General features: G+C 42.4%; 1 protein-coding gene across 4 annotated transcripts in view; it reads right to left on the bottom strand.

Annotated features, from left to right (window-relative positions):
• LOC144822446 (uncharacterized) overlaps nt 1-21,600 on the bottom strand; it is a 354,287-nt gene that overhangs the window by 88,598 nt on the left and 244,089 nt on the right. For 2 of the 4 annotated variants that reach the window (XR_013608621.1, XR_013608622.1), the window contains exon 5: nt 15,859-15,919. Coding sequence is in view for 2 of the 4 variants with exons in the window: in XM_078679990.1 (XP_078536116.1) it covers nt 15,859-15,924 (66 nt within the window). In the remaining 2 variants the exon portion in view is untranslated. Of the gene's footprint in view, nt 1-15,858; nt 15,925-21,600 lie in introns of all 4 variants that reach the window. The other 2 variants (XM_078679990.1, XM_078679991.1) reach the window with 1 other exon arrangement.

Here is a 21,600-nt window from a genome sequence, read left to right as displayed (position 1 = left end):
CGTGCATTCTTAGTCTCATCAGAATGTAGAGAAAAGGAAGAGACGGGCGTGTTCAATAAAAAGGTGTTATTTATTGATCAGTCTCTTTTCTCATACAAGAGAAATGGATCGATATTATTGCAATACTTATAGTTAAGTAAAGTGCATACATTAAAAGCAATAGTATAAAATAATACTGTAAAAACATTGATATGGTTTCTAAGCCATAAGATGTTTTAAAATGAATAAAATATATTACATACACATATACATTTGACTAAACGTACTCAACTGGTGTTTCTAGATACGCCTACCCCGTGTACCTGACCTAGGTCTAATACGTGGGCGGGAATAGATAGTTACAGTTTAAGTTAAGTTTGTTTTTGCCAAGTGAATAACTAAAGAATTCTCTGTGAGGGGTTATTCAGTTCTGTACCTGGAAGTTAGGATGAATGAGGAATGGTATCTCTCTCTCTGGTCTCGATATTCCAGGCTGCCTGCGAGGGCTGCCCAGAAACGCCGGTGCTGGATTCTCGGCAGGAGAAAGCAGCGCGTCTCTCAGCGCGTCAGAAAGGCGGGGCTGCTGCCAGCGGGGTCTGCTCTGCTCTTTGCTTCGGCAAGTATGGCTGCTCCGTCTCGTCACCATGCGTGTTCGCATATGGCAAGATCGGTAATATTTATACCTTTAAGGTGCCGAGATTGACGTAAGGATGGACATAGATACGTCAATAAGGATGTCATACGACTTGCTCGTTAGCACATTCTTTTACTAAAGTTCTCGGTGAAATCAAAACAATGGCCGCAGGGTTTTGCCCAGGTTGTCATAGGTTTGATTTGTTATGAGAACTCCGTATGCCTTATCAGGGGCTGGAGGAATATCGCTTGTCTAATTAGATCGCAAGCGTTATGACCTAATCAGATAACACGTTCCTGTGCCGTAGTGTGACTGCGTCAGATAACGGTATCTGCATCATGGGGGTTTTCTGCCTCATGGGCTGACTGCTAGTTAACTTGTTGGTTTGTTTAACTAGAATAGGGTCAGGAATAGGGGGATCGATTCAGAACCTATAGGAATACATGACACCCACTCCACGCTAACTATGGACATATTTACTAATCTAGGCATAGTATAACATAGTACAACATACTATAGAGTAGTGTGTATACCTTACCACCCCAAAATACATAAATGCATTTTGAAATTTTCAAATATACTGAAAAATTGCAGACATATATATATGGTATGCACTCAAGCTGTAGAATAATGCCAAAGTAATCGCATTTGTATACATTATTGCTTGTATGGTATATGAGAATTACACATGAAATGGTTTCTTAAATACAGAAAAAAGTTTCGAGACCATTCCATCACAGAATAAAATATTTATGAACATGCCAGCGGGCAGCTAATGTCTATAAGCTATCTAAAATTTAGAAACCTTAGTTCTCTAAGAATAGTTCTTACTTTAAGCAGAAGATAGTGTCCCGAAAAATATGCAAAAATATTTTGGGGCTGCTGAAAAATTGCTGTCCGTGAACTGGAGCGAAATTGTTCATGTGACTTTATTTTTAAAGTTGAAGGCCGAATTCAGGGAACGCCGTGTGCGGGCTTGTTCAAAAGTCTCTATTTCTGTTCGGGTGAGAACATCATATCTTAGGCTTTCGAAAAAACTGTCAACAGCTTCCTGGGAAAGTTCCACTAACTCGGAAATAGGTGTAATCATGCATTCTTGCGCATGATTGTCTCCATTGACATTCTGATTTGCATTACTGACAGAAGGTCGTACCTGTTCGATGCTGCTTTCATCTTGAACTTCACTACCCATCAATCGTAGTGGTGAAGCTTCCACGAATGCCGTCATCAGGATTGGTAGCCTTTGAGGGCAGCACAAAGCATGAACCTTGATCGGGCTCAACAATGTTTCTGCATCCATCGGCGCATCCGATTGTAGCGTCAGACAGGTGTCTAACACGCATTCTTCTCCGCATAGCAGACACCTCAATACAGGTAAAACACATCTTTGCCACATTGGTCGAAATGATAGAAACCAAGTCATGTTCAGGTCTCTAAGCCGGGAGAGTCCCAGGATTTTTGATATCCGGTCCCGGTATCCAATGGCTAGGATTGTTTCTTCCCTTGTCGCAAGAGTTTTGTCTGTGACATGGGTTGCCATAACGAAAAATAAGGACTAAGAATAGGATTCCTGCAATTAGTCCCAGGATCAGGGGAAGTCCGCCAAAAATCGAATGGACGAAATCTGGAAAAATACCCAGTATGGCTTTGAATGGTGTTAATGCCATCGAAAATACTGTCTTAAATACCTTTGAGACCCCATTGGTATCAGAAATATTTAAGATTTCATTCAGGATTTCCGCGAAATGTACGGGGGAATTAGTTGATAATAATGTATGTATCTCTGCAGTCGTCCTTGCGACTTGTAGATCATACGTTTCTTTTGATGACGAGAGCCTGGTAGGCGTCTGAAGAAGGACTGTTTTCATTCTGCTTAAAGTATCTATTCGAATAGAAGTAATTTTCAAATCGGGCCATGCCCTTGCCTCCCTGTCTGGGAAGGAGCTGGGGAACAATGAGCGTCCACAGCACTTGACCTTCGCAGTAGTAGTTACTAGATAAGGAGTCCCGGGCATAAGACTACAACATCTACGGTCTACAATAAGAATGTAACTCCCATTATAGAGTCTTTGAAAGAATGGTTCTATTTCTGTTGCAGGTGCGCTTTGCTGGTGACATGAAAGGTTGTATGAATTCCCTTCACAGGCTCCATGCAAACTAATTCCGTTACACAGAAGTGTGCCACTCAGTGACATCGCACAATTGTTGCCACTAAGAAACACTTTCTGTCCTTTATTACTGACACATGCATGTGAATAGGGCAGGTTCCATGTTGTTTTAAGGTACCCCTTTCCTAATTTCTCGTACATGCCAGCCTGTATATATTTTTGGCAGTATTGAAACCTGAAGGTTGAGATTGGAATATTTATTATCCCATGTATTATCCATTCACTGACAGGTCGTTCTGACATTGTCATTGGTAATCTTTCTAGTTTTTCAATGCTCAAGATTGTATAATCAGCACCCTTTTGCGCCATACTGATTTGTCTATCAGTAAGGTTAAAGATTTGGAATAGTGACGTTGTGTTGATTAAACGCCAAGGCACATAGCCTGAACGCAGATTTTGTAACGTCCAGCCAAGCTGTACAATAGAACGCAATTGTGACTGACCGTGTTGTAATAACAGTAAGTCTTGCGATAATATATCGATTGCTGACGACACAATGCTGTCCAAAGAAAAAATTCTGGAGGACAGAGTCATTAACCCATTGTCCACTACAGAAAGTGATTTTTCCAAATTAATACGGTCAATTTCCCGTATTCTCTCTGCTGTTTCAATTTGAGTAATCTTCCAGGCCTCATTGTATGCTGCATATACAGAGGCTGCTATGAAACGCTTTTGACGCTGTTTGCGTGGTCCCAAAGTGAAATCACGCAAGTCAGCACCATCAGTAAGTAAAGTTAGGTGTTGCTTAATTTCTGCCAGTGTGGAAGTTTGTAGCCATTGAAGGCATAATTTGCCCACACTGTAGGTGGTTATTATCCCTGGGTGATGTCTTTGAGGATATCTAGGGTCTGGCCTGGTCATTTTGAACCCCTGTGTTTTGTTCAGGAATCTGTCTTAACAGTTATTAGTATCTGTGGGCCAGATCAACCACTGTTTCCAATCAGGATGTGTTCTGTTTTGGTTTAATATATGGTTTACGTCTATCTCTTCATCTGTATCAGAGTTATTGCTAAACATTGTTGGCTTTGGAATAGACGGTTTATTTAAATCTTTGATTTTGGCTAAGCCAAGACAGGTGGTCTGTTGAACAGTGTCATTTAAAAATATCATTTGTTCTGGGATCATGCAGGCTCTAAACAAAGCTTCTATACCCTGTACTTGCCATTCTTTTGTACCCCAAACACTTTTCAATTCAACATTTTTGTCCCAATAATCAAATCCAAAAGTATTCATTTGTTCAAAAAATGAGTATGAATATAACAATTTTGTGTTGGTTATCATGGTTTTGGTTCCTGTCTTGTTCGACAATTTAAAATAAAATGCTTCAGCATTACTTGTGTTAAAACCTGAAAAATATGAATATTTGTCGTAAACGGTTCTTGAGCTCCCTTTTGGAGGTGTTGCACAATGTTCCCATTGATTATAATTTAAAACATTTCTAGGTTGTGCAGATCTATGTAAAAAGTGGTTACCATAGTGGTTATAGCAATACATACTGTCATAATTTGTAGAACCCTGCAAATAATCATGTTTGGTAAATTTAGCAGACATTACTAAGTCAGACATCATATTATTAATGCTTTCGAAGCCCCAATCATCAGCAAATGAGTTTGGTTTTGCAAAGTCACTCAATGAGATCTTAATTTGGTGTGGATATTTCAGGGTCTCGACCGGACCATAAATTTCATAGTCAGTGTTGTCCCAGGCTACCCCACCAGGTATCGGATTGGCTGTGAAGTTGGCTGAAGAAAGTTCTCTTTTCTCGACGTGTGAAGATGTGTGTGGTTTGAGGATCAAGTTGATTTTCTGACTTGCTGTGTCCATTTTAGCATATTTTCCCTCAATGAAGCGTCCCAAAGTTAGTATCATGATGAGCCAAAGTATGAGGATAAATGCCCCAAAACCCACCCAAAATTCAATCCATGGGGAAATCAGATATGTTTCTTTCAGTTGTTTCAAAAGTTCCTTAGCTTTGTCTTTAAAGGATTTTGATGATGGCTGTGTCTTTGATTCAGTGAAACCTACAGAGGAATCATCGAAGTTTATGAAGTAGCCGGATGCAGTTCTGTCAATTGTTCCAATTGGTTCAGGATTTCTGTTTCTTGCATTTTCACTTGGTACTTCATTATAGATTGGTGTGTCTCTGCTAAATGTTTTTATTTGGGTTTTCAGAGGTCTTAGTTCTATTGCATTGTTGCATAGTCCTTGTTGTTCTTCTGGAGGCGTTTCGAATGTGATGAGCCTCTTCGTTAGGACCTCTGTACTGGTAGCAAACCTTGGTGTTCTGCTACTTATTGGGAGTCCACTTGGCCTACTGTTTGTTATCGGCCACATGTTGTGGTTTTACCAGGTCAATTGATACAACTCGGTTCTCCTTTTTTCCAGCAAGTGGCGGTAGTACAACTGATCTTGTCCCGTTGACAGACAAGACAGGAACTGCTTTTCTGTAAGAAGGCCCAAATTCCTTCTTTACCGCGATCTTTTCCCTGACTAGATCCCCGACTTTTGGAATCCAGACAGGTCTTGCTGGGACAGGTGGTGGTTCTTCAGTGGTTGTTGGCTGTTGTTTCAACTTTATGTTGCTCAGGTCTTTTCTTGTTTTGTTTAAGTCCTGCAAAATAGCCAAACGGTCTTTGATATCAAAGGTTTTTTCTTTCACCACTGAAGTCTGACTATCAATGTCAGAGATCATCATCCTAGTTCCAAATAATAATTTGTACGCACTGAATCCCTTCAGAGAATTTCTTGGCAAGTTATTGAGACTACGTTGGACACTTATTAGATGTTTGACCCACCCAGCTCCCGAACCTAATATCCTTTCCGTTATAGATTGCTTTATGCCTTGGTTTTTTCTTTACACCGTCCCGTACCCTCAGGAAGGAAGTGAGAAGATTCCCGCTGGACTATGCTCATTTGGCCATGTTTCCCCCCAGGCTGGAGGGCTTGAGTGAAAATAATAGTCAAACGTAGTATGCGCTTAGCGTATATGCCATTTAGACCTGCAAATCTTTGTATAACAGTCCGGACGTCAGCCGAGTGCTGGTGATCTACATTATAAGTGGAACTAGCCTGTATATGTTAATCGCAACCCTTCCTTTTTACTCCTGATTTTTCCTGGAGTAGAACGACGAGGTATTAAACTGTTTCTCTCCCCACTGCGATCTCTGTTGCAGTTTGGGCAGTTTTTTACAAACATGGTGTGACGCAGGCTCATGCCTGGCCACCAGTACCGTGATTGTAATTCTTCCAGAGAATCTTTTAGTTTAAGGTGTCTGAGACCCTCGCCCATATGTGCGTCTGCGATTAACAAGTTTCTCCTGTCCATGTTTGGAATCACCCTATCCCCCACTCCAGGGATTCGAGCAAAAGGGACGGAGTTTGCATCGATTATGTATGTATAATTGAGTGGATAGTTGATCGGTAACGCTGAGCAGTCGCCTTTTGATGACGTTTTCACTGCCAGCACTGTTTCACCGTCAATGTATTTGAATGTACGCTTTTTACGATCTACGGGAGCCGATTTAGTGGCTGCCGCTGTGGCTGTCTCAGCCAATGAATTCCCTGCAACGTGAACGCCATCACGCTGATGACTCAGTGAGTGTGTCACGTGAGTCTTTGGTAGTTCTTTTTGTAAAAGAGCTATTTGTTCCCAGAGCAGTTTCTGCTTTATTGGTGCATCTGTGTCATCTTTGTAACCGTTTTGAATCCATGTCTGCAAATCGCTGTTATATGATTTGACGCAGTAATATGAATCTGACACTATAAGTGTCGGGAATTCGCGATCCGCATTATCTAGCGCCATTTTCAAAGCTAATATTTCAGTTTGTTTTTCTGAATTAGTTTCTACTGAGTGTGATTTTGTTAATAGAGGTTTTAGTTTACCTCCGCGCCACACTTCTTTTGTAATCTCACATGTGGGGTTGTATGCTTGTTCTCCCCAAACGGACGGTTGAGCATGTCCGTCTGTATAGATTACACAGGCGTAATGTCGTAAAGGCAGAATGTCGATTGGCAGAGGATATGTTTCTTCATATTCTAGATTTTTTAATTCTTCTAGTTCTGGATCAAAGTAGTAGTACACTTTGTCCGTTGGGATTGAATTCACCCATTGTATCCATTCCGGATTCAATGCTGTTGTTGGTAAATTACACGGTGTTGTTAGTGCCTCAAAGGCTGATTCAGCTGTTCTGACTGTGATATGTCTACCGTCTGCTTGATCTTTTTCTCTAGCTATTGCGGTTTGAACTGCATGAACAATTTTTTCTTTGTTGCTGAATTTCTGTTCAGCTTCTGTGTACAAGTGTGATTTGAATGCAATTGGTACCTTTTCTCTCTCATTAGAGGTCAGGTATGTGAATCCGCATCTCCCTGGGATGACTCGAATCACAAGATTGCGTGTGTTATCACGTGTTTCTAATTTTGTTTTAATTAGCATGTCTGTTTGTAAGGATCTCAAAATTTCTGTGTGTATTTGAGTCCAATTGGATCTTTTAAAATCTGGTTTAATTAGATCATAAAGGGGTTTGACCCTTTCTGCGTAATTTGCAATGTATGTTCTTCCGAAATTTAGGAAGCCTAGAATCGACTGTAGGTTTTTTAGTGTTCTAGGTGCTTGGAGTACGGCACATTTCTCTAGGAAATTGTCAGCCAGGCTTTTGCCTTCGCTTGATAATTCATATCCTAAGAACAGGACTGTCAGATGGGCAATTCTGGATTTTTTAAAGTTGAATTTGTAACCCTCTGCAGCGAACCCAAGTATTATGGTGTTCACTCTTTTCAAGTGAGTCTCCAAGTCATCATCTGTTAAGTAAATGTCATCGACATAAGATAATGCTTCATCATCATATAGTTGAAGTAATTCTGTTACTCTCGCTGAGAATACCCCCGGGCTGTTCTTGTACCCCTGGGCTAACCGACAGAATTGTTTTTGAGTGCCATTTACTGAGAATGCAGTTAAATATCTGCTCTCTGGTGCTATGTTTTGACAAAAAAATCCATTAGAGATGTCTAAGGTTGTTTTGTATTTTTTGCGCACTATGTTATTCATTAGTGCAGCACTGTGTGAGTTTTGCACTGCAAAAGTTTTGCAACATGTGTTAAGGTGTCGGTAATCCAAAACTAGACGATATGAATTGTCTGGTTTGGAGACCGGAAACAAAGGGTTGTTCATTTGTGAGGTGCAAGTTTCAATCACCCCCTGGTATTCTAGCTGATCTAGTATTTCATTTACCTGTTTTTTAGCTTCTTGCTTAATTGGGTACTGCCTTAGTGCAGTAGGTTGTGATTTTAACTGGATTTTGTGAGGAGGAGAATCCTCATCCCATCCCACGTGATTTTTATATAAAGCAGGTGCTAGAGCCACTGCCCACTTTCTAGCAAGTGTGTATTTTTTATGAATTGGAATTTGATTTGAGAAGGCAGGCATAATTACTTCTTCGCCATGAGGGCACTCCCTGACAAACTCTGGTGGCCAGTCTTTTTCAGCTAGAAGGATGTCATAACCCTTGGAGAGGTTATCCCAAAATAGTCCCCTTATTTTCCTAGTCTTATCTCCCTCTATACGTAATGTTATCTCGTATATCTTGTGAGGTTTGCTAACCCTGGTGTCTGCAGTTTCCACTTGAAGATATTCATTCGTGTCCACTGTCTCCAGATGATTCATAAGGACTTTGCGAGCTATGCTCACTTCTGCTGCGCTGTCTAGCATTGTCTGAGCCCACTCTCCGTTTTTCAGTTGTGTCCTCAGTATTCTCGGCATTGTTAACTACCTTGATACTGGCTACCTTCTTTTTTGGAAATTGTAATTTCTTTTTTAGTTGAGCAGGTTCCTTGTCTTTGGACTTGGCGTGCTCTTCTCTTTGTTCTGATCGTCCTCTTCTTTCCGATTTCTGCGAGGAAGTCTGAAAAGATTGAGAGGGACGCGTATCAATGTCTTGATATCTATCAGGTTTTTTTATATTATCCCTATTTCTAAGGTTATATCTTTTCCCAGAGGGGTCACTTTGAGGTGACCTGTGTCTTTGGTTCGGAGATTTTTCTCTTCGCCTAGGAGACCTTCCTCGGGACTGGAATTTCTTTTCTTTGGGATGGGATTGTTTGTTTCCATCCCAGTTCTTTTTTGGTGAATTATTATTAAAAAATATTTTTTCTGGACTTTCAGTCAGTTGTGGTTTTACTGGTATTCCACCTAAACTGTCTCTACCTAGTTCCTCATAGGATTTTTCTATGATTCTGGCAATTTCAGCTGGTTGGTCTGCTATATCTGTCTCTTTTAACCTCTGGCGGATCGCCACGTTTGCTGCTTCACCTTTTATGTTGGCTAATAATATAGCCGAGACCTGCTTGAAGTCTTTCAGTAATTTCATACCAAGAGTTAAAGCGGGTTCAGGACCATATTCATCTTGAATTTGTTTTAGCACATCTGGTATTACCGAAATGGATGGAACACCGTGCGTTTTTGTGTAGATGGAAGCAAAGACTGTACCCCAAGTGTCACAGTCCTCTATGTGTGGTGCGATTCCCATTGGGAGACAGATAGTCAGAATCCTGTGCTTTTCTAGCGGGGTGGTGTCAGGAAACACCGCCTCAATTTGGGTAATTTTCTGTGCCAACCAGAATGGTATTTGTTCCCGTTTAGCCGGTACTTTACCTAGGCAGGATTGGATGTTCTGTGGTGTAATTTTATTTGTGGTCCCCTGATGAGGGGTCAGCTGTGGAAGTTTAATCGCTGGCTGAATTGTTGATGTCCGCATCACATACTGAACTAATTGTCTATGAATTTTTATTAATTGTTTTAGCTGTGTTAACAGCTCTGCTGCAGACATCCCATTGATGTCTGGATGTGGTGTGTATCCGGCTAGGACCGGCCACGTTGCTCCTGGTCTACCTAAAGGACCGAGCCTGGTGATGTGATTATTATGTTTTAGGGCGCCATCAAATAAGAGCAAATGCTCTTGAAATTTGAGTGGTACTTCCACCTCCTCGAAAGGAGTGTACTCATTAGGAGGTTCCTCTATTTTGTAATAGTGGAAGTACTTTGTTACAGCATTTGCTGCTGGAAAATGTATCCATGACTAGTATACCTCTGTCTGCCGATATTCATGTGCCTCAATTACGAATATGACTGTGCCACCTCTAGGTGTCAGTCCATTTTCTATAAGTTTAAGGGTTATAGATCTCCTTTTGATGACTGGGATGAGTATTATATCCCCGTCTGCATCTAGTGCTGCAGCATCAGCCGCTGCGAGTTCAGCTGTTAATCTAACTGCCTCTCTTTCTTCTTCATTTTCTGACATTTTACTGTCCTGAAGGTTATTTTGTTTGTTTGCAGATCAGGTTTCTTATGGAAACAAAGATTAGATGCACAATATTTTGGAACTGTTTATCCTTCAACGTTGACTATACCAAGAACCATACATAGGAGTTCCCTCCTGCGAGGTCTGGCGGATATAACCTTTCACCCACTCCAGACGTCTTTGGAGTATTTGGGAAAAGGGGTCTGAGTGAGAAAGCACGACTGAGTTACTCTAAATGTCTTACGTTAGTTTTATCGCCCTTTCCAAACGCGTTGGGCGCCATGTAGTGTAGTTCCTATCTTCCCAATAGGCTCTGCGCATTGGAATAATACCTACAGCAGTAAAGGCCTAGGCCAGACGTTAACTAGGTCTACTACTGTCGATACTAGACTTAAAGTTTTGGGTTTGCCAGCTTAGCTCAGAGTTCACTAGAAACTTTCTCGAATGTTCAAGGAGGAATTAACTTCCCTGATTAGACAAGAAGGGATTTAGTTTCTGACAACCATAGAACATGACAACTTTGCTCTCCCCTAATCAAGAGTCAATCTCGAGAGTCGTGTGAACAAAAAGCAAATTATTTTACTCAGTCAGTACGTGCATTCTTAGTCTCATCAGAATGTAGAGAAAAGGAAGAGATGGGCGTGTTCAATAAAAAGGTGTTATTTATTGATCAGTCTCTTTTCTCATACAAGAGAAATGGATCGATATTATTGCAATACTTATAGTTAAGTAAAGTGCATACATTAAAAGCAATAGTATAAAATAATACTGTAAAAACATTGATATGGTTTCTAAGCCATAAGATGTTTTAAAATGAATAAAATATATTACATACACATATACATTTGACTAAACGTACTCAACTGGTGTTTCTAGATACGCCTACCCCGTGTACCTGACCTAGGTCTAATACGTGGGCGGGAATAGATAGTTACAGTTTAAGTTAAGTTTGTTTTTGCCAAGTGAATAACTAAAGAATTCTCTGTGAGGGGTTATTCAGTTCTGTACCTGGAAGTTAGGATGAATGAGGAATGGTATCTCTCTCTCTGGTCTCGATATTCCAGGCTGCCTGCGAGGGCTGCCCAGAACCGCCGGTGCTGGATTCTCGGCAGGAGAAAGCAGCGCGTCTCTCAGCGCGTCAGAAAGGCGGGGCTGCTGCCAGCGGGGTCTGCTCTGCTCTTTGCTTCGGCAAGTATGGCTGCTCCGTCTCGTCACCACGCGTGTTTGCATATGGCAAGATCGGTAATATTTATACCTTTAAGGTGCCGAGATTGACGTAAGGATGGACATAGATACGTCAATAAGGATGTCATACGACTTGCTCGTCAGCACATTCTTTTACTAAAGTTCTCGGTGAAATCAAAACAATGGCCGCAGGGTTTTGCCCAGGTTGTCATAGGTTTGATTTGTTATGAGAACTCCGTATGCCTTATCAGGGGCTGGAGGAATATCGCTTGTCTAATTAGATCGCAAGCGTTATGACCTAATCAGATAACACGTTCCTGTGCCGTAGTGTGACTGCGTCAGATAACGGTATCTGCATCATGGGGGTTTTCTGCCTCATGGGCTGACTGCTAGTTAACTTGTTGGTTTGTTTAACTAGAATAGGGTCAGGAATAGGGGGATCGATTCAGAACCTATAGGAATACATGACAGTATGTCTGTTTATCTTTTATTCTACAGGTACAATGATGCCTCTACCTCCTGAAGAATCAGGTTAAAACTCACTTATTCTTCACAATTTCTTTAATTTTTCACGTTTTCACCCCTAATGGTCCTGACGAAAGCCTATTGACCTTTTGGCAACGTAAGGCTGAAACATGTTGACCTTTTTTAATTCACAAAAGAAGTGCGCTCGAATTCCTAACTCATTCTAAAGCTGCACGCATAATTTTAACTATTGTCCGAATCCAGAATTATTAAAATTCCCTCTCTGGCTGTCCGGACTTTTTTTAGAATCACCACCCATCTCACCACTGTTCTATGATCACTACTGCCTTAAACCGAAGGTAAAACCTCCTGGTGGAGGGTGCACACACAAGAAACGACCCAATGATTACGCACGCACGTGTAATTTAAAGCGGGGACACATTATATACCGCTATGAGATACTTCCAACATACACGTGTATGAGGGTCATTTTTGGGAGATACCGACTACCGACCTGCAAAACCTTGGTCTAAGCAGGACTAGTGATCCTTTCCCCTTCTTGATTATGAGATATCACAACGGAGACTGAAAGGATTCATACTCTGACTCCCCCCTCCTTTTGATTATGCATTCACAGCAATGCAACATCAACAAGACACACATCTGCATTCGGAATAAGAAAGACATGGCACAGATCCATGCCAACTCAATATCTCAAGGTACTCATTGCTGCCTAAGAAATAAAAAAAGTATTTATGGTCAAGGTAAAATCCTGCCAATTCCTAAAAACAACTATGGAGGCCAAAAAGCAGACAAACATCACCTGTATTGCACTGTATCATCTCAATTGTGTTTTTGCCCTTCACTCAAATATGTGTTTATCTAATTAGAGAAACTAAACATTGACAGACACCAAAACGGCATTTCAAACACTCACTCTGATAAACCAAGTGAACGTCTTTCCCCTAAGCATTTTGAGCTTGCACTCCATACAAGCACTGACAAGTGAGTCACCAGCTAATATCATCCACTGCCTGAAGGTTCTCTCCATCATCATAGATATTTTACATTCCTAATTCAAGACAGACACATCCCATTCCTTCCTAAAACCGATCCAAATTTCCACGATGAAACCCAAACAAACTATCCAACCAATTCCAAGATTACATCAACTGCAACTAGCTGCTTGAGACCTACCAGTCTCGTTCCGGTTTTGTAGAAGGACTACAAACACGACGTAGTCAGGGGCTGATATCCTACTAAACAATAGTGAAGACCACACCCTTCATGAGCCACTAGATTTGTCACTGGCACCATCAAGCCCTTTTAGCGGCCCTCTCCTCCCCCATAGAGATGTCCTGCACAGTTTTGAACTGACTTACCTCTTTTCACTTGGACAGAGACCAGTGTGCTCAGAAAGACCCATCCACAGCCTCATGTGGTGTCTTCCATGGCTCCATATTCGCATATGATGTTTGATCTACACAAGAACCCCTTTCTTGCCTTAAGATCAGCAAGACATCTCATCTCATCAATATTCAGATACATTTAGCAACATCAGCAAGGAATTGGCCAACAATATTAAGAGCTTTAGAACCTATACCTAGTTACCATACAAAACTGGATGTTTGTCAGGCACTTGAAGCTCAACCAGACATCAATGGAGTATATGCTCTTCGACGGTGGGGTGCTTCTATCCCTCCTCCAACTCCCTACATAGGTCCCTACATAGTTAGTAAATTCTCTTTCAAGGACCATGAGAAAACAAACTTCTGAGAAGCATGGTCGCAGTTGAGTGTCTTGTCAGTGTTAAGTGATCGCTGCCACTGAACTGCTTCTCCCTTGTCCTGTCTCAGATCCACAACAGCAATGCTCTGCCTCCAGTCTCCCAAACACAACACTGGCTTCACTGTTGGCATTTATATTTCACTGACCTGGCACACAAGCTCCTGTCTGATCACCAACCAAAGAACATTCAACATATCACTAAAATCCTAAAACATTGCCACTGGCTTTCTCTATGCGCCTGCATCAAGCTGTATGATTTACAAAGTAATCATCTCAGGAGCACCAGACAAGCTTTCAATCATGCACCACATCACTGGTAGACTTCACACCACATGGCACTCTCCTCTCGCCAAGTTAGTAATACATACATTCTGAATGGAATGGACAAGAAAACAAGCTTTCTCTGTGTATGTACCGAGGCTCTCTGAAAATCCCCCCTGATACTTAAATTAGCACATCTTTGCAGCAATTGTGACGTCAACTCAAAATATAAATTTCCATTGGTAATGCCATCAACAGATTGACTCCTTCTTGCTGCATTGACCACCAGGACCGTGCTTGCAATGCATAACTACGCTCAACAAAGTTTAAAGAAAGTACATAAGTCAACATCACTTTGCATGCTGGGACTTTAACTTTCAATTTTACCACTGTAAGTATTGATTTGTGAGTGTTATATAGAGAGGTCTGTTGGTCTAATTTTAAGGTTAAATAATACCAATAGCTAGTGACAGCTTGTGAAGGTGCAGAACATAGAAAACCCTACTGATGAAGGAATTACAGCCATCAGATGTACCCTATCACATTTAAGACATTTCATGATTAAATCTTTTTTTTTCTAATACTGGGGTGGATACATTCGCAATGTCAGTTTTAGTCTAGAAGCTCTTCAGGCAGCTGAATGTCCACAACGGCATTACAACCATTACAACCAGTCTGAGGAATCACACTTCCAAAGCATTATGTTTTTATATCAATCAATCAATCAATCAATACACTTGCAAAGCGTGCTACATACCCGTGAGGGTCTCAAGGTGCTGGGTGGGCTGGGGGCGCTGCTACTGATCGAAGAGCCAGGTCTTGAGGAGTCTTCTGAAGGCCAGTAGGTCTTGGGTCTGCCATAGGTTGGTGGGGAGGGTGTTCCAGGTCTTGGAGGCGAGGTGGGAGAAGGATCTGCCGCTGGCGGTCGTTCTTCGGATGCGGGAGACTGTGGCGAAGGCGAGGCCGGTGGAGCGGAGCTGGTGTGTGGGGGTGTAGAAGCTGAGTCGTCTGTTCAGGTATGCTGGTTCGGTGTTGTGGAGAGCTTTGTGTGCGTGGATGAGGAGCTTGAAGGTCACCCTCTTGTAGATGGGGTGCCAGGGCAGGTCTCTCAGGTGGGGTGAGATGTGGCTGCGGCGGGGGATGTCGAGGATCAGACGTGCCGAGGCATTCTGGATGCGTTGCAGTCGTCTCAGGAGCTTGGCCGAAGTTCCTGCGCAGAGGGCGTTTCCGTAGTCCTGCCTGCTGGTGACAAGGGCCTGTGTGACTGTTCTTCTTGTTTCAGTGGGGATCCACTTGAAGATCCTGCGGAGCATTCGGAGGGTGTTGAAGCAGGATGAGGAGACGGCGTTAACCTGTTTAGTCATGAGAGGGTGGAGTCGAGGATGACCCCCAGGTTGCATACGTGGTCGGTGGGTGTCGGGGCTGTTCCTAGAGTTGTCAGCCACCAGGAGTCATTCCAGGCTGAAGGGGTGGAGCCGAGGATGAGGACCTCCGTCTTGTCCGAGTTCAGTTTCAGTCGGCTTTTCCTGTTTTGCTTGACCACAGATGATCCAGGAATTATTTAGTAGCATGATTTTGCTGTATCGCCGGTGATAAGAGAGGCATGAGTGATTGAATGGAGGATGATGAAAACGGATTGTGTTAACAATGTCATAAAATAGGCCAGGGGTTATTAGTGATGCACAGTTAGGATAGTGAGGCCTTTCATTGAGTGATTAAGTACTGGAATATTGGTTGCATTAACCAATAGCATAGCTCTGACAGTGTTTTAGTTGATATTAGATGACACTGTGGCTAGCTCAGTAGAAGTTGACATCAGTCATGTCCAAACTAGTGTTTGTTTAAATAAGGCTTAATACTGGGGTTTATCTTAGTTCCAAGACATGCACAGTTTGGCAATTATAGGAATTGAGACATATGGAGATACAATGACAAGTTCAAATTCATACTCTTGACAAATGTGGAAGCTGAGACTAAATGAATATCATATCATAAACCTATAATTTTATGATAGTATCTTATCTTCCACCATTGGCGAATACCAGTGTAAAAATAATATTAATCAGAGCTGGAAATTGCTTACCTTTTTGGACGGGGTATGTAATATATTGATATTCTGGATGAGGAGGTGGATGCTCCACAAGCTGTGCTGGGGAGACAAGAGTTCAGTCAAATAGTGCTGAGAAATGCTTTTCTGAAGTGATTAAAATATAGTTTGCAGTTCGCAATAACTGAGCATGGTTACTCCTGAGAATTTGTTTAATAGAAATCGACACAAATAAATGCAGCATAGAAGTCTAAAAATAGTAATTTAAAGCCAGAACCTGCATTTTGAAATTGTTCAAAAACATGATCTGAAAAATAATTCTCTTTAATAGCAGTGGTGTCTGGTAAAGTTTGAAAGTGCTCAGGCATATACAAGGACCGCAAATTTGCACCTTAGGAGACAGTGAAGCAGGCAAGCCTGACTCCCACCATAGACTTCCCCATAGCTGTTTGGGAGGTTTCTTAGGCCAAGGAAAATCTGAAGAAAAGAGTTACATTTTGTATTTCACAGTAACACATCAAAATAAATTAACAACAAAAAGCACAAGTTTCACAGAAAGCTCTGATGAGACACTGATAAATTATGTTGATAGCTTCCTGGTGTGCCAATCAAGCCTGACCCTGCACATAGCTGTTATGTTATGTTATGTTAATTATATTTTTAATGCGCACAGCTGCTCCAGCGAAGGAGCGTCCTGGCGCAGGGAAAGGCAAACATAACACAACACTAAAACCAGCAAACAAAGAAGCAGAAATGCTAAAAGGAAGAATTAAAACAAAAAGGTTTTCAGGGCCCTACGAAAAGATAAAAGGTCATCCAAGAGACGGATTTCCAAGGGGAATGCATTCCAAAGAATCGCAGCTTTCACCCGAAAGGAGCGTCCACCCATCCGGCAGAGTCTGAAGCGGGGGACAACCACCAGGGATTGACCAAGAGACCTGAGTGAACGGGTGGGAACGTAGGGAGAGATAAGTTTATTGAGAATCTCTGGAGCCGACTCTCGCAGGATTTTAAAAACCAGGCTAAGGGCCTTAAAATGAATTCTCTTTTTAATCGGTAGCCAGTGCAAGGACCGCAGAGTGTTAGAAGTGGGGCAGGTCCTTGGCAAACCGACCACCGCCCTGGCCGCTGCGTTCTGTACCCGTTGTAGACGAAGGATCTCAGCTTGGTTCACTCCTAAAAGGAGAGAACTAGCGTAGTCCAACCGGGAGATAATCATTGCTTGGAAGGGTCATCTGAAAAACTTTGAAAAAATGGTGCTAAAATGGGGTATATTCAAAGGTTTCATTGAAAAAAGCAACAGATTTTACAGGCTGTTCAAATAATCTGAATATCACACTTGCATGACAACGTATAATTTTTCCAGATGTGTTAGACTATGTGTTTCTTTATTCTATTATTTTTATTTGTTCATACTGACCCATTTCTTTAGATTCGTGGTTGTATATTGTTACTGGCAATTGGAAGGGGAAGGCTAGTAATTTTTCGAGTTTCAGGGATCTCTAAATCTCAGACAATAGGCTGCAGAGCTATCGCACAGGTTACACAAATATCACCGGACCAGAAGCTAGAGCTACTTCTCCGATTAGATGGACCTTAAGATTCAGGCACTAAGCATAGTTTCACCAAACTTAAGCATCAGACAGCAATATTGGTGAGTCTGTCAAAAATATCTGTATAGAGTGCATAGATACAAAAGATTACACAGTATAGATAGTAAACTACTTATGTGTGAATCGCGAAATAACTACACAAAGCTTTGTTTTATGGCACCAGGAAGATCACTTTACCAATAACTAACAAACTCAGCATGAATTCACAATCGAATATTAATTTAATTATACTGAAATGCATTCATTTGCCCCAATAATCAACATGACATTTTCTTTATATCCTCAATCACTAGCTTTTCGTTTTTGTTAAATAAGCTGATTTTTCCCTGACACCATCTACCCATATTGGGAAAAAATGTATGTTTTCCGTTTCCTTCCGACCACTAGTTTTTAATTGTGGGTAAATAAACCCAATACCCCCAAGCAAATGTTTGTTATGCAAGTATACATTGTTTTTTATACAGCACAAACCTAGCTAGGTAGCAATGGCAGCAACAGCCCATGCAGGTAAGAGTGGTGGGGCCAGGTTGGGGGGAAAACGACAGACGTCCTTAAGGGAAATTTAAATAAATAATGAATTTTCCCTTGTCGTCGTCAGTAGAAACGTCCCCCCCTCACACCCCCAGCTGGCCCCACTGCCCTACCTGCACGGGCCGCGGCTGAGCAATGGAGCACTGTACATTACATGGGAGGTTGGGAGATGATCACCAAGACCACGTACAAGTGGGTATTACAAAAATAAATTCCCCATTTTTAGGCGCAGAGAGATTAAGTTATTTGCCCAGTATCACATAAAGTTGAGCCATGTGTCGTGGCTAGGACTTGAATATCAGTACCTGGTTCAAAAGTCAGCCGCTCTAGTCACTAAGCCACAGGATCTACATCCAGTCCCGCTTTGGGAACGTCTCAGCACATATGGCTTCAGCTCACTGTTCACTATGCCTTGTTGTTTATTGGCCAATAAGTTTGAATTGAACTCTGAGCACGGACTTCGTCTAGGGTAACCACCACCACTATATCATCCTTCTTAACTGAGTGCAGGCTGGAGCTTTGTAGTCTGAAAGCTCTGGTGGCAATAAATATCATAGGATCTATACTCAATGCCTTCCCAAAAAGGGGTGCACCAAATACTCCAGGTCTTAGTTTTACACAGTGGCAGTTGGTAATCAAAGCATGGGAGTGCTGGGGAGCCACACACGCACATGTACAGACTCACTCACACCAACACAGTCACACACACACACACACACACACACACACACACAAGCACACACACCCAATCACATCACTCACTCACATATATACATACAATCATACATATACGTAAGCATGCACCAAACATTAAATAGAAACATAACACTTACCACTGCAGCGTCTCTAGAGGGATGCCACAGAGGTTCCATGAGGGTGTGGACTACCTCCTCCCCTCATTGGCTGTTTGGGGACGCGGCAGTTCCTACCTCGTTACATAGTGGGATGGGGTCAGTGAGAGTTACTGGCACCACCCTTCTCTGTGATGAGGTGTCAGTGACAGACACTCTGCCCTGGGCACTTGGAGACTTAAAACTGTGGTGCCAACGTCCCAGGCTATCAATGGCTCTCCACCTCATCATAGGGGGTCCTCCAAGCGCTTTCCAGGCTTAAGGGGTCATACCTGCAGGAACAGTGACATCTTCAGCATGGAAAAAGTTCAGCTCAGGCAGCCAGGCGCTTTGCACATTTAGCATATAAATAGCACCTGGCTGCCTGACCTTTCCTCAGCCTGACAAACACTATTTATGTTGGGAAAATGGTCGGGGTGGCCCCTTCAACCTTAAGAATGGGCCGCTGCTGGTTTTGCATTGTAATGGTCTGAAAAATACGACTAAATAAGCCACATCCCTTCTTACGGAAGGATTAGGGCAACATACTCATTCCCCACGCGTGTGCTCCCAAGGGTTCCATGTGATGGCTTTGTTAAAATTGTCCTGCCTATATCGTATAAGTTAACTCTGAAAATCTACAAGTTAGTATGTAGGCTGTACACAGTGCAGCTCAGAAACACGAAGAGGCAACAACTGTTTGTATTTCCTTGAATGTGATGCAGACAGCTCTATTTCAGCAACAAATTGTGAATGGGTCTGTTGGGAGCCTGTGCACCGATGTATAATATGTACAGCCCCAGGATCACTATGTTCAACATTCAACCCTACTGCCCCATAACAAAATGAAGCTTGGAAGATATGGTGCAGAAGCAAGACATGAAACTTGGCAACATCTCCCTTACAAACGCTGTGACTAAATTTATTGGAATCACGTTGAGCTGTGTTTGATCTTCCCCCGAAAAAAAAATTGAACTAGAACCGTGCACATTGCACATATCACAATGTTAAAGGGCCTTGAGCATTAATCTCATACATACCTGGCAGCAGCGCAATCCACACACTGCTTTCAAATGAACAAAGGCTAAGATGCTTAGTAAAAATCAATGTTTTGTCGTCCTCGTGTTGGCTTTCAAATAAATACAAAATCTCATATGTTCAACCCAAACATATAAAATAAAATGAATTAATGGTGTGAACTGTACAGCCAATTATCCAAGGCATGCTGCAGGTCATGACGTTTTTAGGTCTCGCCTGAGCCAGCGCATGCGCTACTCTGGCGAGACATTTAGTGAGTGGGCTTTAAAAAGGCGACCACAGCTTTTTATGTGGCATAGAGTGTGCGCCATCTGGCTTTCCTCTCGCTCTCCCAAGCACGCGCGCCTCGCTCCGCCTTTCTGTCTTGCTCGTGCTTCAATGCCCCTCCTCCACCACAGAGCACATCTCTATAGTGTTCATTTTGCATGATCAAACCATTTAATTTTCCTCGGGAACGCTAAGGGAATGCAAGGAATGGCTACATACTAGTATCACTTATTTAATAAGAGCACATGATGAGGCATAAATAAGCATTTTGTCCTCACTCCTCTTCCTGCTTATTTTGCGAGCCCTTCTTTCACTCTTACTCCTACTCCCCGTCCTGTCGCCGTTATCCGTCTCTCCCCCTCCATTTCTCTGACGTTGTGTTTCCTGCTGAGTAGGCTTTTTAAAAAAAATGTTTTTACAAACTGCATGGCGGCGCGCGATCCCTGCCGATCCCCCAATAACATCGCCCGCTCCGACCAGAGAGCCAGCACAACCCACATCAGCAGGTAAGAGCATTTCTCAATAACTGATCCATCCTGTATGTAATATGCCCCGTTCTCCTTCTGGAATTTGAACCACCCACTCTTGACTCTTTCCTCACCTTTCTAAAGTTCACCCATATCCTTTTAGAAAACGGTCGTGCTTTTTAAAAAGAGCATTCCACATCGCTCCTCCCCGCTCCCAGAATTCACATTTACCCTCCTGGCTTCCAGAATTCACACCAACCCTTCCCGCTACCAGAACTAGCATCGCCCCTTCCTCTATTCCAGAATTACCTTCACCCCTCAGCCGTGTACTACATACAGCATGTGTACTCCATCTCGCACTCGCAGCCTTCTTTATTAAAGCTTTTCTCTGGCTTAAGACACTCTTGTGTGTGTCTCGAGCAAACAATAATGACACTGATTTCCTCACGCTTTTGCCGGGCATGAAATAAGGCAGTGTTTAGAGTGTCTTATGTCATACATTTCTTGAGTCTCTCTCTTTCACAAGCTGCAGTCTTGGAGTTGAAACCTCACACTACACACCACGTGCCTGCATTCACTTGGGCCAAGGCTGTTCGCACCCATTGCCCCATATCCTGTAGAAGGCCTGCCGTGAAAAACCACAGCCACAAACCCAAATGCTGCCTGAGAGCTCTAACTGGCCACGGAAGTGCGAAACGTGTGCTACATAAAAGAGGCACATGAACATATTACGCGGGGCAATCTTCCAATGATTCATTTGTAATTATGATGAGCTCTTCAGAGTAGAAAGTTCTTTTAACTAGATTCGAGTTAAACATATATAAATCCAACATTGTTTACATGTTCAACAATTATGTAGAGTCATCGTTTGCTCTTTATTGGACACGTCACCCAAGTTTTCAAATTGCTCTGCACTTCTTTGATAGAGAAAGTGTGATTATGCTGAGATACTGACAGCATGCTCAGCATACTTCATATTCCTATTTACTGGCACGCTTTGTAACTGTGTGCCAACAGGAGGCGAGGCATGTA

The sequence above is a fragment of the Lissotriton helveticus genome, chromosome 3_1 (assembly GCF_964261635.1).
Source record: "Lissotriton helveticus chromosome 3_1, aLisHel1.1, whole genome shotgun sequence".
Lineage (NCBI taxonomy): Eukaryota > Metazoa > Chordata > Amphibia > Caudata > Salamandridae > Lissotriton > Lissotriton helveticus.
Note: the sequence above shows the minus strand (reverse complement) of the source record. Positions and strands in the feature narration are given on the sequence as shown.